Source organism: Myotis daubentonii, chromosome 6, assembly GCF_963259705.1.
Source record: "Myotis daubentonii chromosome 6, mMyoDau2.1, whole genome shotgun sequence".
NCBI lineage: Eukaryota > Metazoa > Chordata > Mammalia > Chiroptera > Vespertilionidae > Myotis > Myotis daubentonii.
This window is the reverse complement of record NC_081845.1, coordinates 36,826,199-36,842,076: the sequence shown is the minus strand read 5'-3', so window position 1 is coordinate 36,842,076 and position 15,878 is coordinate 36,826,199. Positions and strand designations below refer to the sequence as shown.

General features: G+C 39.6%; 1 protein-coding gene across 12 annotated transcripts in view; it reads right to left on the bottom strand.

Moving 5' to 3' along the window:
* REV3L (REV3 like, DNA directed polymerase zeta catalytic subunit) overlaps positions 1-15,878 on the bottom strand; it is a 166,410-nt gene that overhangs the window by 16,957 nt on the left and 133,575 nt on the right. For 9 of the 12 annotated variants that reach the window (XM_059700674.1, XM_059700680.1, XM_059700676.1 and 6 more), the window contains 4 exons: positions 11,987-12,128; positions 3,627-3,871; positions 2,550-2,658; positions 531-737 (listed from right to left, as the gene is read on the bottom strand). In XM_059700674.1, coding sequence (XP_059556657.1) covers positions 531-737; positions 2,550-2,658; positions 3,627-3,871; positions 11,987-12,128 — 703 coding nt within the window. Of the gene's footprint in view, positions 1-530; positions 738-2,549; positions 2,659-3,626; positions 3,872-11,986; positions 12,129-15,878 lie in introns of those variants that run through there. The other 3 variants (XM_059700679.1, XM_059700685.1, XM_059700687.1) reach the window with 3 other exon arrangements.

The following is a 15,878-nucleotide window of genomic DNA, read 5'->3' as shown; positions in this document are numbered from 1 at the left end:
CTCCTGCACACCTCCTAATGGGGATGTGCCCACAACCAAGGTACATGCCCTTGACGGGAATTGAACTTGGGACCTTTCAGTCCGCAGGCCGATGCTCTATCCACTGAGCCAAACCGGTTAGGGCAAGAAAGGTTTTGCTTTATATCTACTGCTACATGAATAAATATGAAATGATTGTTGTTCATTCTGACATTTGGAGAAGCAACCTACACTATCATCAGATCTCTATCAATACATTAAAAGGAATTAGTTAGTACCAAGGTTGTTGTAAACATTGCTATAAATGTGGCATTGAAATCTTATGCTAATAGCTGGTTACAATATGGTCATCCAGGTTATGTAGAAATACGTGTATGCTAATTTATAAAATTATCAAAGACACAACAGCCCCGGTTTGAGAAAACTAATCCAATGTCATGGACATGAAACCCTTTAAAGTTTCAAAACAAAACAAACTGCTTTAATAAACAGGTTTTCTTTTAACGCTACTTTAGTCTCTTTTGAAGAAACTACGGAATTATACCACTTACCTCAATGCATGGCATTCTCCCAGAAAAATTAGCAGCTGTATAGCCAAATGTGACATTTGCTATAAGCTTAAGTCCTAGCTGTCGTGCATTGAGCATTCGTGAGAGGGCTCTGTCTTGCTTATAAGCCTTCATTGACTGCTTCACCATGAGTCTAGTCTTCAAAATTTCTTCCAACATTATTGGTAGCACTCCCTTTCTTACTGAAGGCTATCATAAAGGAAAAAAAGAATGTTTGAAATCCCTCAAACATTAGATTTAGATAATTAAGAAGCACAAAGTATAACAATGGCCAACTGTCATGAACTGAAACATTCTAACAATACAGTGGCCAGAGCACCAAGGGCAGTCAATACAAAATCATCACATTTTCTTTCTTTTGCAGAGGACTTTTTTCCTAAAACGTTCCTGTAATAGTTATAAATCTAATGAAGTATTATTTCGTGAGTTCAAAGACCCCCAGGGAGGAGGATGTCAATTAGTGCATAAGGAGAGACCACAGAACAAGTTCAGAAGGAAGTTTTGTTTGAAACTGTGATCCAAACCCTCACTCTTTCAGAAAGACACGCAGGGTTTGTATCACTCATAATAAACCTTAGTTTTTAAAGATCTCATCCTCATGACCCCAGTAATCTGCATGGAACTCCATTTATCTACCTTGGAAGAATGATGAGCTGGGTTGACTCTGCTGACATTCAAACCTGCAGTTCCAGGGACTCTAGGTATTTCAAATCTGATGCTTAGACCACTAAGCCATCCCCTCCGGCCTATATTTATTAGCAATCTGGAAGAGGGGATGAATAGTGAGGTGATAAAATTTGTTGATACAAAAAAAAAATCATTTGTATTAATCAAGATTAGGGAGAATTTATGAGAACTCCAGCAGGAATGAAAACCAAAAAACAGTATTAACTCTGAGGATGATTCACAGATACATGCAAGGTAATAATGCATGTTGGACTGAACAATTAAAGCTGCAGGTACAGGATAACCATACACCTGAATATTAAAAAAAAAATCTTATTTTCATTAAACTTTACACATTGGGTCAAAATGTAGATGTAAGTTTTAAAAATAATGTTAAAGGGAGATAAGCTGCTAGATGTGTGACAATGAAAACATCATCTAATTTCTAATTCATTCTGTGTACTGTTTAAAGAAGCCATATGTTTATGTTAGGACATAATATTTGTGATAATGTGAAGACGTACTTTTCCCCAAAAGGAATATATCATGAACTCTCTGGTAAAAATTTTCCTCATATCTAAGTGGCTAATTTTAGGGTACTCTTTAAACACAGCATGCTCTTACTGGTAAAGAAAGATGCTCCCTTTGCTAAGTACACCAGAATGAATTTGAGGGCTCGTGAGGTCCATGCTACCATCAACCACCCTCCTGTCCCATGATTCTAGTATGCCAAGGAAACTGAAAAGAAAGGAGAGGCAATATAATATTCTCCCAGATCTCTCCTATTTGTCTTTAGTTTATTCATTTATGAGGCTTTCCTCAGTCTCTTTTGAAGGGAGATAAGGGAGAGAAAAAAAGAGAGACCTTATTATTAGTTTGGTATCTTTTTAGAAATTCAATCAATAAACAAGAGTATCATTCTTTCTAAGATAGTCTTAATTTAAAATAATGTAGAAGAACAATTAGCAGAGTGTACACATCAAAGCAATTTAAATCTTGGTAAGTTAACATCACTGTGATCATTAAGTAGCTATTTAAGGCTGCCAGATTCTAACAGAGGGCAGAAGGTATACATGTTTAGTTCTTTCAATATATCACTGAAAACTAAAATATAGTAATTAAAATATTTTAAACCTAAATTCATGCCAAACAAGATGACTATTTAAAAATTTATTTCTTGGAAGATTCCTATATTTTTGACTGTGTGAGGTAAGATATTCAAGCAAACTTATTTTCCCCCCTCTGTATTATAGGCCAACAAAGTCTAAACCATTAGCTCTCCAAAGGTTAAGCCTAGCAGATACCTTTCTTTCATTTACAAGAGAGTATTATTACCTTGACAAAAGCTATTCCATTGGGGGACACTGTGATGTCATGCCTAATTTGGTAAAGTAAATCTGGAGGCACTCTCAGGGAGGTACAGCCAAATTTGAACTCATCAAACCTGTTAAGTAAGAAAATATTAAGTAAACACTTTCTCCAATCATAGAAGAGATTCTAAGCAATTTTAGGAATATTTCTAATTCCATTAGAAATTCATTTCAAACATCTAAACATGATTCTTGTATTTAGTAACATGCTTGTCTATTTATAAAAAAGTTCTTCAAATATTCACAATTTGTTAAAAGAAATATTTCTTAGATGACACTATCCTAAAATTTATGGATAAAATCTATACTGAAATACCAAATTTCAACTCAACACACGATTACCATACACTAAGTTTCTTAAAGAAAAACTTAAGCCTTAAAAGGATTGTAAATTACTTTCCAAATTTTTTCTTAATAAAAAGTATACCAATACAATTTCCACAAATGCTTTCTATGAAGTAGTGAGTATATTCTAGATAAAATTATAACACTTGGTATTAAATACACAAAAATCATTATTAAGAAAGACAGTATTTCTTATGTCCTGAGAAAAATATCTACTCCTTTTGAGTTAAAAATATTGTTCTCATTCAGCTTATAAAATTCTTTGACATGAACAGCTAAAACATTTAACAGCGTAACTTTAAAAAATTCAAACTATTTCTAAGAAAAGAGGAGTTGGTAACTGGAGTTGTAAGATCATAATCCTCAAACAGTTCCACTGAAAGGTGATTTATATTAACAAGTTAAATATGACTTTCAATTAAAGAGAGACCACAGATATGCATGGAGAATGCAACAGATAGTTGCAAGGCTGATGTATTCACAACTTGTTCATATGTGTCATCCATCGGTGATGCTGACTTAGTCATATGATGATCTATGTCAATTAGTAAGAAAATAAAAATAACAAATTAGCTGTGCTACAGCCCATTCATTCATTTTGCTCATAAGGATAGTATCGAGTGCAAAAAGACACTCAAAAGTATAATTTTAGTAATAAATACAAAGCACAACATAGTTGTAAATATGAAAAACTTACTTTCCCAAGTTCTCCACATGGCCAAGGCAGGTGGAAAAACAGTAGTTGTATGCAATCACAATAGAAGGATATAATGACTGGAAATCCAGAACAAGAACAGAGTTGCTATAGAAGCGAGATTCAGGCTCCATAATTAGGGGGACACATTGTGGGGCTCTCATCTGGGACCTCTGCTGTACATTAGGTGTCACAGGAATATAGTTCATTGGTTTAGCAATACGCAACATCATTGACTCCACACGGTACTGTGGGCAGAGAAGTGGAAGTAGGAAGAGAAGAAGAAATAGTTTAAATATACTGTTCTTTGGAATAATTATCTGGGAAATGTTTTGCTCTTCAGAATAAGGCTGCATGACTTTCTTACAATAAAGTTACACAGTATTGATTATTCGGTCAGTTATTAGGTACTTGAAGAGGACATTTATAAATCCTTTTCGTATTCCCATAACTTTTTAAAAAATTCTTTATTGTTGAAAGTATTACATATGTCTCCTTTTCCCTCCATTGACCTTTCCCAGCCCACACCCCATTCCCCATTGTCTGTGTCCATTGGTTATGCTTATATGCATGCATATAAGTCCTTTGGTTGATCTCTTATCTCCCCTCCACCCTCCTCCTGCTTTCCCTCTAAGGTTTGACAGTTTGTTTAATGCTTCTATGTCTCTATAAAAACTATAAAACATGGCAAAAGGCTTACATCATAAAGCAATATTGAAAAGACAAATACAGTTAGATTTCTTTTTACATTTAAATACAGCTCTATCTCAATAAGTAGATGTAGGAGAGACAGCTTGTATAGCTTGTCAACTTGTTTAAAAAGTTGGCCAATCTTTTAGAAAGTGATTTGGGAAAGTCTGAGAATGAAACTCAGAAGACTTGAGATGATAAATATTATCCCAATTTTTCAAGAAGGAAACACAAAGATTCCAGAATTAAAAGGTAATCAGCTTAATACTTGCAAAATTGAATCAAACAATTCATTGTTTATAATAACTGCTTAAGCAGATGGTTTGGAATATTAAATTAAAAAAAGCACTCGCCCACGCCTCCTGGGCACCGGCCTCTCATTGTCAGCGTGTGAAGCTCCTGCCAGCCTACAGCGGCCGTGCCTCCCAATTCCTTGAGCCCATTTTTGACTATTGGAGTGTCGACGCTCTCGCCAAGCCTGCCACCACAGCTCAGACCCTGCGCAACTCGGTGCCTGGACCCTTCAGCGACAGCAAAAATGGGGAGACTAAAAAGCAACCCCCAAAGAAAAGAAAAGAGTCGCAAAAAAGAAAAAAAAAGCGGGGGGGGGGGGGGGGGGGGAAGGGAACTAAATGAAACAAAGGCATGCAATGTGTCAGAAAAAGAATTCAGAATAATGGTCATAAACCAGTTCATAAACCAGATGAACGGGAAAATCAACAACCTATGTAAGAAGAAGAAATAAAAAGTGATATAGCTACAATAAAACACATGATAGAAGGTTTCAACAGTAGACTAAGAGAAGCAGAGGACCGAATTATTGTGCTAGAAGATAGGGCTGACAAGCCCAATTTGAACAGCAACTGGAGAAAAAAATTAGAAAGCAGGAAGAGAGCCTAAGGGAGGTTTGGGACAACATGAAACAAAGTAACATACATATAATAGGGGTGCCAAAAGGACAAGAAGAGCAGCAAGAATTAGAGAACCTATTTGAAGAAATAATGACAGAAAACTTACCTGATTTGGGGAAGAAAAAAGTCATAGCACAGAGTCCCAAAAAGTTGAACCCCAAAAGACCCACACCAAGACATGTCATAATTACAATGGCAAATGTTAACAACAAAGAGAGAATCTTAAGGGCTGCAAGAGAGAGACAAAGAGTTACCTACAAAAAACATCCCATTAGATTATCAAATGATTTCTCAACAGAAACACATCAGGCCAGAAGGGAATGGAATGAAGTATATAAAGTAATGCAAATCAAGGGACTGAATCCAAGAATACTCTATCCAGCAAGGCTATCGTTCAAAACTGAAGGGGAAATCAGGAACTTCACAGACAAAAAAAAGGCTAAGGGAATTTATCAATACCAAGCCAGCAATGCAAGAAATGCTAAAGGATTGTTGTAAGAGGAAGGAAAAAAAAGGGGAAGAAGAACACAGGTACAAAAAATAAAAATGGCTACAAACAAGTACCTATCAATAATAACTTTAAATGTAAATGGACTAAATGCTCCAATAAAAAGACATAGAGTGGCTGAATGGATAAGAAAACATGACCTATATTCTAGTATATGCTGTTTACAAGAGACCCACCTAAGAACAAGAGACTCACACAGACTGAAAATAAAGGGATGGAAAAATATATTTCAGGCAAATGGAAATGAAAAAATAAGCTTGGGTCGCAATATTTATATCTGACAAAATAGACCTCAAAGCGAAGGCCATAACAAGAGATAAAGAAGGCCAAGAGCATATAATGGAGTCAAGACAGTCTCTTCAATAAATGGTGTTGGGAAAATTGGAAACATGCAAAAAAAATGAAACTAGACCACCAACAGACACAAAAATGAACTCAAAATGGATAAAGGGGAAACAGCCAAGATGGCGGCATAGGTAAACACCTGAATTTGCTGCTGCGCATAACCACATTAAAGCTACAACGAAAAGAACCACGGGAAGGCTGGTTGAGTGGAAATTCTACAACTAGAAGGAAAGAGAAAAGTTCATTGAGTCTGGCAGGAGGTGCAGAGGTGTGGAAGTGCGGAGATATGGAGGCAGGCGCGTGCGAAAGGGGTTGGCAGCTGTTGTCTTTTTCAATCGGGAGGGAGATACAAGCTCCCGACTGCTCTGAACTCCAGTTCCGGGTGAGAATTTGGGGACCCAGACTCATACGGATAGAAACTGGGCTGTCTGGATTGGGCCAGAATGTGAGGGCAGCAGTTATTATTCCTGCACGGGGCATGGGACACAGACCCCAGGACCTCTCCGAGGCATAGCAGACTGGCAGCCACTGCAGTTTGCTCCACCCTTGTGATTCCCTGAGACCCCGCCCCACCCAATTTACAGCCCCACCCAATTTACAACCCCACCCAAGCTGTGTGCAGAGGCTTTTGCATATGAATGGCTTGGCCTTTCTCCGCCTAAAAAACTGGGCAGACTCAGTGAGCAGCAAAGCCCCACTGAAGCAAGTTCTGCCCCATAAGGGTGCTTCCAGCACAGAAGTTCTCCCATTGTAGACACAACTGGTCCTCACAGCCAACTGGCCTGGAGGTCAATTCCTCCCAGTGATACCAACAGCAATCAAGGCTTAACTACAACAAGACTGTGCACACACCCCACAAAGGGATGCACCAAGAGTGTCCACCTCAGGTAATTGGGGAGGCTGAGCCACTGGCCCCTATAGGACACCTAGCACACAAAGCCACTCTATCAACACAGGGAAGCAGCCAAAATGCGGAGACAAAAAAACAGGTCACAAATGAAAGAAATGGAGGAAAGCAAACTACTGGATATAGAGTTCAAAACCACGGTTATAAGGTTACTCAAGAATCTTCTAGAAGCCTCTGAGAAATATAGTGAGACCCTCAAGGATATGAAAAAGGACCAATTAGAAATTAAGCATACACTGACTGAAATAAAGAAAAAATATACAGAGTTCCAACAGCAGACTAGAGGATCCCAAGAATCAGGTCAAAGATCTGAAATATGAAGAAACAAAAAACACCCAACCGGAAAAGCAAAAGGAAAAAAGAATACAAAAATATGAAGATAGTGCAAGGAGCCTCTGGGACAACTTCAAAAGTACCAACATCCGAATTATAGGGGTGCCAGAAGAAGAGAGAGAGCAAGATATTGAAAACCTATTTGAAGAAACAATGACAGAAAACTTCCCCTGCCTGGTGAAAGAAATAGACTTACAAGTCCAGGAAGCGCAGAGAACCCCAAACAAAAGGAATCCAAAGAGGACCACACCAAGACACATCATAATTAAAATGCCAAGAGCAAAAGACAAAGAGAGAATCTTAAAAGCAGCAAGAGAAAAACAGTTAGTTACCTGCAAGGGAGTGCCCACATGACTGTCAGCTGATTTCTCATCAGAAACCATGCAAGCCAGAAGGGAGTGGCAAGAAATATTCAAAGTGATGAATAGCAAGAATCTACAACCAAGATTACTCTACCCAGCAAAGCTATCATTCAGAATTGAAGGTCAGATAAAGAGCTACACAGAAAAGAAAAAGCTAAAGGAGTTCATTGCCGGGGTCCAGCCCCAGCAGGTCCAGGGGTCCCCAAAGGTGTGGACGGAGTCGGCGAAGAAGGAAGGACACGGAGACAGCGTTCAGTTGATCAGCAGCCTAGCCAGGATCTCTAGCCCGGATCTCCAGCCAAGTTCTGGTCTGGATCTCCAGAGAGGTTCTGCTTCGGATCTCCAGCGAGGTTCTGTAGCCATGTTCCTCGCTAGGTTCTCCAGCCAGGTTCTGTCCAGGCTCTCCAGTCAGGTTCAGTGTCCAGGTTCCAGTCAGGTTCTCCTGCCAATCTCTGTAGTCAGGTTCAGTCCAGGATCCCTTGCCATGTTCTCCCGCTAGGCTCTGTCTCTAGGCTCCGAGGCCAGTCCCTCTCCAGGATCCTCTGGCATGCTCTCTCCAGCAAAGTTCTTCTGTCCCTAGAGAACGTTCTGTGTAGGTTCTGTGCCTAGGCTCTGTCTCTCTTGGTCCTGTCTTCCAAGCCCTGTGTTCTAAGTTCTGTGTTCTGAGTTCTGTCTCATGAGTTCTGTGTTCTAAGTTCTGTGTGTTTCTGTCTTGTTACAACTGTATTTATACCAGTTGATTCAATCCTATCAATCTCTATTACAAAGGTTAGGGCGTTTCTTATCTCCATTCCAGGGAGAAAAGATTATGTAGTTTAAGCATGATTGTTCGTAGTTAAAGGGATTAATTACCCACCTGGCACTTAGTTGAGGGGTTTTATTCCCTCCCTAACTTCAGGGGAAAATCCCTACCTGGGGATTCAACCTTTCTCTGAGAGGTGACCTTGGTTAAAACACAGCGCCAAGAAGGTGAGCAAACATATTAAGGACCGTATGCCATATATGCCAGGTCCCTTGAAACAGCAAGGATGGACCGGCTCCCGGCAGTTCATCACCACCAAACCAGTATTATATGAAATGCTGAAGGGTATTCTTTAAGAAGAGGAAGAGGAAGAAAAAGGTAAAGATAAAAATTGTGAACTACAAAGTGACAACAAATACATATCAACAAGTGAATATAAAAATCAAGTGAATAAAAAATCTGACGAACAGAATAAACTGGTGAATAGAATAGAATCAGGGGCATAGAAAGGGAGTGGACTGACAATTCTCAGGGGGAAGGGGGTCTGGGGGGTGTGGGAAGAGACTGGACAAAAATCGTACACCTATGAACAAGGACAGTGGGGGGGGGGTAAGGGCAGGGGGTGGGGTGGGAACCTGGTACAGGGGAGCTATGGAGGGAAAAAGAGGAACAACTGTAATAATCTGAACAATGAAGATTTATTTTATTTTTTTTAAGGATAAAGGACATAAATGTAAGATGGGAAACCATGAAAATCTTAGAAGAAGCCACAGGCAGCAAAATAGCAGACATTTGTCATAGTAATATCTTTACCAACACAACTCCTATGGCAATGGAAACTAAGGAGAAAATAAACAAATAGGACTACATCAAAATAAAAAGCTTCTACACAGCAAAAGAAGCCATCAACAAAACAACAAGAAAGCCTACTGCATGGGAGAACATATTTGCCAATGTTATCTCCAATAAGGTTTTAATCTCCAAAATTTATAGGGAACTCATACAACTTAACAAAAGATAATCCAATTAGAAAATGGGCAAATGACTTAAATAGAGATTTTTCGAAAGAAGACATACAGAAGGCCAAGAGACATATGAAAACATGCTCAAAGTCACCAATCATCCGAGAGATGCAAATCAAAACAACAATGAGGTACCATTTTATACCTGTCAAAATGGCTATCATCAACAAATCAACAAACAAGTGCTGGAGAGGATGCAGAGAAAAAGGAACCTTCATGCACTGCTGGTGGGAATGCAGACTGGTGCAGCCATTGTGGAGAATAGTATGGCGCTTCCTCAAAAAATTAAAAATGGAATTCCCATTTGACCCAGTAATACCACTTCTGCCGGGAGCCGGTCCATCCTTGCTGTTTCAAGGGACCTGGCATATATGGCATACGGTTCTTAATATGTTTGCTCACCTTCTTGGCGCTGTGTTTTAACCAAAGTCACCTCTCCGAGAAAGGTTGTTTTCCCCAGGTAGGGATTTTCCCCTGAAGTTAGGGAGGGAATAAAACCCCTCAACTAAGTGCCAGGCGGGTAATTAATCCCTTTAACTACGAACAATCATGCTTAAACTACATAATCTTTTCTCCCTGGAATGGAGATAAGAAACGCCCTAACCTTTGTAATAGAGATTGATAGGATTGAATCAACTGGTATAAATACAATTGTAACAAGACAGAAACACTCAGAACTTAGAACAGAATCAAGAAGACAGAACCTACACGGAGCCTAGAGACAGAAGAACTTCGCTGGAGAGAGCATGCCGGAGGATCCTGGAGAGGGTCTGGCCTCGGAGCCTAGAGACAGAGCCTAGCGGGAGAACATGGCAAGGGATCCTGGACTGAACCTGACTACAGAGATTGGCAGGAGAACCTGACTGGAACCTGGACACTGAACCTGACTGGAGAGCCTGTACAGAACCTGGCTGGAGAATCTAGTGAGGGAACATGGCTACAGAACCTCGCTGGAGATCCGAAGCAGAACCTCTCTGGAAATCCGGGCTAGAGATCCTGGCTAGGCTGCTGATCAACTGAACGCTGTCTCCATGTCATTCCTTCTTCGCCGACTCCGTCCACGCCTTTGGGGACCCCTGGACCCGCTGGGGTTGGGCCCCGGCATCTGGCGCCCGAACAGGGACACCTAGATAAGCGCCCCACACTCGGGACGGATCAGAATCCACCGTAGGAAGAGGGTGGATAGTCTTCGCCGACTCCGTCCACACCTTTGGGAACCCCTGGAACAGGATTCCCTTAGGTAAGCCGCCCCATTGAGAACCTCCACACTCGGGACAGATCAGACTCCACCGTAGGAAGAGGGTGGATAGTCTTCGCCGACTCCGTCTACGCCTTTGGGAACCCCTGGACCTGCTGGGGTTGGACCCCGGCACACTTCTAGGAATATATCCCAATAAAACAGAAACACCAATCAGAAAGGATAATATGCACCCCTATGTTCATAGCAGCACAATTTACAATAGTTAAGATTTGGAAACAGCGTAAGTGCCCATGAGCAGATGAATGGATTAGAAAACCGTGGTATATCTACACAATGGAATACTACGCTGCTGTAAAAATGAAGGAATTCTTACCATTTGCAACAGCATGGATGAAACTGGAGAGCATGATGCTAAGCGAAATAAGCCAGTCAGAGAAAGATAAATATCACATGATCTCACTCATTTGTGGAATATAATGAACAATATAAACTGATGAGCAAAAATAGAACCAGAGTCACAGAAGCAATGAACGAACTGTCCGACCTATGAGGGAAGGTGGGGGTGAGGGGGTGAGAAATCAACCAAAGGACTTGTATGCATGCATATGAGCATAACCAATGGACACAGACGGGGGTAGGGGGTGTGTGAGGGCATGTGCTGGGGGGTGGGGGCGGTTGGGGAGAGGTCAAATGGGGGAAAAAGAAGACTTATGTAATACTTTAAACAGTAAAGAATTTTAAGAGAAAAAAAAAAACCAACTAACTCTAATTTGTAAGAATTAGCATGGGCTCACTGAAAACTTCTCATGTGGTTTTGAGGTATTCACCTTTTTAAAAATTATGAGCCAGCTCAAATAGTTTTTAAAACATATAGGGGTATAAATAAATACAATAAATAGCTTATATGTAATAAAATGAAATAAACAAATAGTGATGCCAAAGTAGTGCTCTAATTACTGATATCATAGATTGGGAGAATGCTATAGATATAGATTAATTAAAATAATTAAAAGATTTTATGAGGTTAAGGAACCTGAGGGATTTAATGTGGTATCCCTGATGCCTACTATAATGTTTATTTAACACATTAAAGGTATTCAAATAAGTATTTGTTAACTGAGTGCACAAAATCATTTTTATCAAGGCATGTGACAAGATCTCTCATTATATCCTTGGAAAATTAGAAAGATATTAATTAAATGGCTTCTAAGCTCTCATTTCTTTTTAACATTAAAAAAAAATCACCTCAAACATCTCAAAAATAATGTGTTACTCATAAAGAACTTTCAAGTGTGCAAAACAACTTCAACCAACCAACCAACCAACCAACCGGATTTCCTACCTGTGAACCCCTTGTCAGTACATGTAAAAACTGAATGCCAAAAAGTCTAGCCATTTCACTGGTTTTTCCAATCAGGTCCAGCTGTTCTAACATTTGGAGATTTCCGCGCACACGGCTGATGTAATGATCAACCATTTTCCATCTGTTAAAAGAGAATCGATGCTATGAACATTAGGAAAAAATTGGGACACCTGAAATTAGTACTGTTTTCATTCTGCCAAAACATACATATTAATAGTGAGGTTATTTGAAGAGTAATGATGTATGTTAAAGTATGTTAAAGAATTAAACATTAGAAAATTTCAGATATTCCCAAAGCATAAAACTTAGTGAAAATATGCAAAGTTTGAAATAGCACTTGTGATAAGATGGTAAGACTAAACATAATTATTTTCAATATTTTTCTTGGTGTTAGTTTTTGTTCTAAAAAAATTAACATATTCTCCTAGATGCACTGCTGATGATGCAATAATTATACAATTATAATTTATCGTATCTGTAGGTGTTTTTATATCCTTGCCCAATATTTTTTTTATTTTAGAGAGAGGGAGTGAAAGAGAAAACCATTGATGTGACAGAGAAACACTTATTGTTTCTTCCCATATGCCTCAACCAGGGATTGATGGGAAACCTTTTGGTGTATGGGATGATGTCCCAACTGAGCCATTGGCCAGGGCATCTATCTATCTATCTATCTATCTATCTATCTATCTATCTATCTGAACATGGAAACTTTGGGTTATCATTTGTAAATACCAGTCTAAAATAAAAGCATGAATTATCTTCTCATGGGAAGAAACAGAGTAGTTTGAAAAAGGTTTAGAAAAATGAGGAAAATAATTTTTATGAAACCATAGTGGGGTAAATGTACATCAAATTAGTATTTCCTGTGAAAACAAAAATATTATTTTCTTTGATTTAAACTTTAAAAAAAATTGACCTCTTTATCTTTTTGTTAAGAAAACAAGCAAACGATAACCCTCACCAGAGCCATAAAAGGAATTTTTCACTTAATATTATGTTATTAAAATGCAAAAATTACCCAAAAGTATACTATTCTATACAATAAAGAGGGAATATGCTAATTGACCATCACACCCTCACAAGATGGTGGTGCCCAATCCCCTCAGCCCCGCCAGGGTCCTCGGGTCCTTCTGCACCCCCCACTGACTGAGGCTCAGGCAAGCAGGGCCAGCTGAGGTGCAGGCAAGCCTCGGATGGCGGCTGCCCAGCTGCCCAGGGCCAGCCCGAGGCTCAGGTAACCAGGGCCGGTGGAGGCTTGTGCTGCTGGCAGTGGCAGCAGCAGAGGTGCGATGGGGGCATTGCCTTCCCCTGATCGCCGCCAAGTCGGCTCCCGCCCCTAAGGGCTTCCGAACTGTGAGAGGGGAAAGTCTGGGCTGAGGGAGCCCCCCTCCAGTGCACGAGTTCTCATGCACTGGGCCTCTAATCTATAATAATAAAAGTGTAATATGCTAATTAGACTGGACATCCTTCTGGATGTTCTTTCTGGACAAAGACACAGTGGGTGGGAGCTGAGGCAGAGACCCCCTGGCGGGGGTTGGGGCCAAGGCCGTTGCATGAATTTTGGGCATCGGGTCTCTAGTAAAGAATAAAACTCATTCATTGAAAGAATATTAAGGTTCAAATATATTGCAACTTTTAATTACGTGGCTCTTAGAACAATATAGTCATATAACTGCTAAATATGAAAAGTTAAGACTGCAGACAGGGCTCAGTGATTGAGCATTGACCTGTGAACCAGGAGGTCACACTTCCATTTAGCTCAGGGCACATGACCAGGTTGCTGGCTCGATCCCCAAGTAGGGCGGGGCGTGCAGGAGGCAGCCGAATGATGATTCTATCTCATCAGTGATGTTTGTATCTCTTTCTCCCTCTCCTTCTCTGAAATCAATAAAACATATTTTTTAAAAATGCACTGCATACACTGGAAAAAAGAGAATGACTTGATTTTTTACCAGAAACAGTAGAGGCCGGAAGAAAAGGAAATGAAATCCTTAAAGTGGTGAGGAAAAAGAAATCTCAACCCCAGAATTAGACAGCAAAAATATTAAAAAATTAAGGTGAGAAAAAGTTATTTTCAGAACAATAAAGACTGAGACGATTTGTTGCCATTAGCCTTGCACTAGAAGACTTGCCAAAGAAAATAATTTAGCAGTGTCTTAAAATGTAAAACAAGCCTAGCCAGTGTAGCTCAGTAGTCGAGTATTGACCTATGAACTAGGAGGTCATGGTTCAATTCCTGTTCAGGCATATGCCCAGGTTGTGGCCTTGATCCTCAGTGTAGGGCATGCAGGAGGCGGCTGATCAATGATTCTCTCTCATCATTGATGTTTCTACCTCTCCCTCTCCCTTCTTCTCTGAAATTAATAAAAAAATATTTTTAAAAAAGTGAGACAGAGTCCCAGCAACAACACAGAACAGGGTAACGATTAAAGAACCAGCTCTGGGCAGTGGACTTCCCCAAACCAGTTTTAAGTGCAATAGAGAAAATAAACCCAAGCTACTGAAGAGAGGGCATATAGCCTCGGAGGCCAATCCAGAAACACTGCCACCCAGAGGCTGAGCCACTGACTGACTCTTAGGTAAACACAAATTAAGGCAGTCTGGGACACAAATACGGCCTGCTTTAAAATCAGGACTGTGGTTTACAACACAGAGGAACAGTGTATCACAGGGAAATTCAACACTCTTCTGAATACCTGGCAGGACTAAGGCGAGCCAGACTGAACTGAAGGACCTTCACTACTGCAAATTTTTATTTATTTTTTTTATTCTTTTGTCACCTTTTAACTAAGAAACCAATTTTTTTTTCTTTTTCCATCACCTGATTTTACCCTTTTAATAACTACATTTTTATTTTTAACCAGTATTATTACTGCTACCATTTTACCATTTTTTAAAGTGTCATTTTATTTTCTCTTTATTTTATTTTGGGATTAGTGTTCTACATTCTATTTTCATCGTTCCTTTAGCATCATTTTTATCTACCTCAATTTTACCTCTATGCTAAAACCCTCTTCCTCACTTTTCCCCATTTGTTGTCCTGTTTCTCTTACCCTATTCCTGCTTTAGATTTTCCCTATTCCTTCTTTTTACCCCCCGTCAAAATTTCACCCTACTTATATATCCTATTTCCAATCTACTGCTCTAAATCTTTATACACCTCTCCCTTATCTTTCTTCACTATCCAATTTTTTTTCCCTTTTATCTTTCTATTGTTTTGTTGCTGTTTGCTTGATTGTTGAGTATATTGTTGTTGTTTTTTTATTTTTTTTTTAGGATTGGTTGTGAGCTTGTTTTGGTTTTTCTTTTTATTTTTTTGCTGTTGTTTTGTGTTTTTTTTTCTCCCCCCCCCCTCTGGTTATTCTTGTGCTTCTGTTTTCCCTTGCCTCACTTGATATTATTGGTTGTTTGTAGTTTGCATTCATCTCCAGGGATCTGTTGCTGGAATTTGTTGGGATTAGTGGCAGTTCTATTAGAGTTTTCTCCTCATATAAATAGTCTCTTCCCGTCTTCTACTTCATTCTCTCTTTTCGCTCTTTTCCCCCCCCCTCCTTTTTCCCAATTTCATTTTTGCACTCCTTTTTTTTTCTTTTCTTTTTTCTCTTTTATCTTTTTCTCTTCTTTCTTCCTTATCCCCTAATTCTAACTCAGGTGGTCACCTTTATTTGGGGTTATTAATATCGTGAATACATTTGTGTTCAGTGCCTGGTGTGTTGTGCCTTTTTGTGTTGTATTTTTTTGTGTGCCTTTAAATCAATGCAACAGATCCAAGCTGCGTGATCACCACACCCTCTGTCTGAGGAACAGCAGCTGTACGTGAAGCCTCCCCCCACCAGCCAGAGGAGCTACCACAGCTGTGAACAGCACC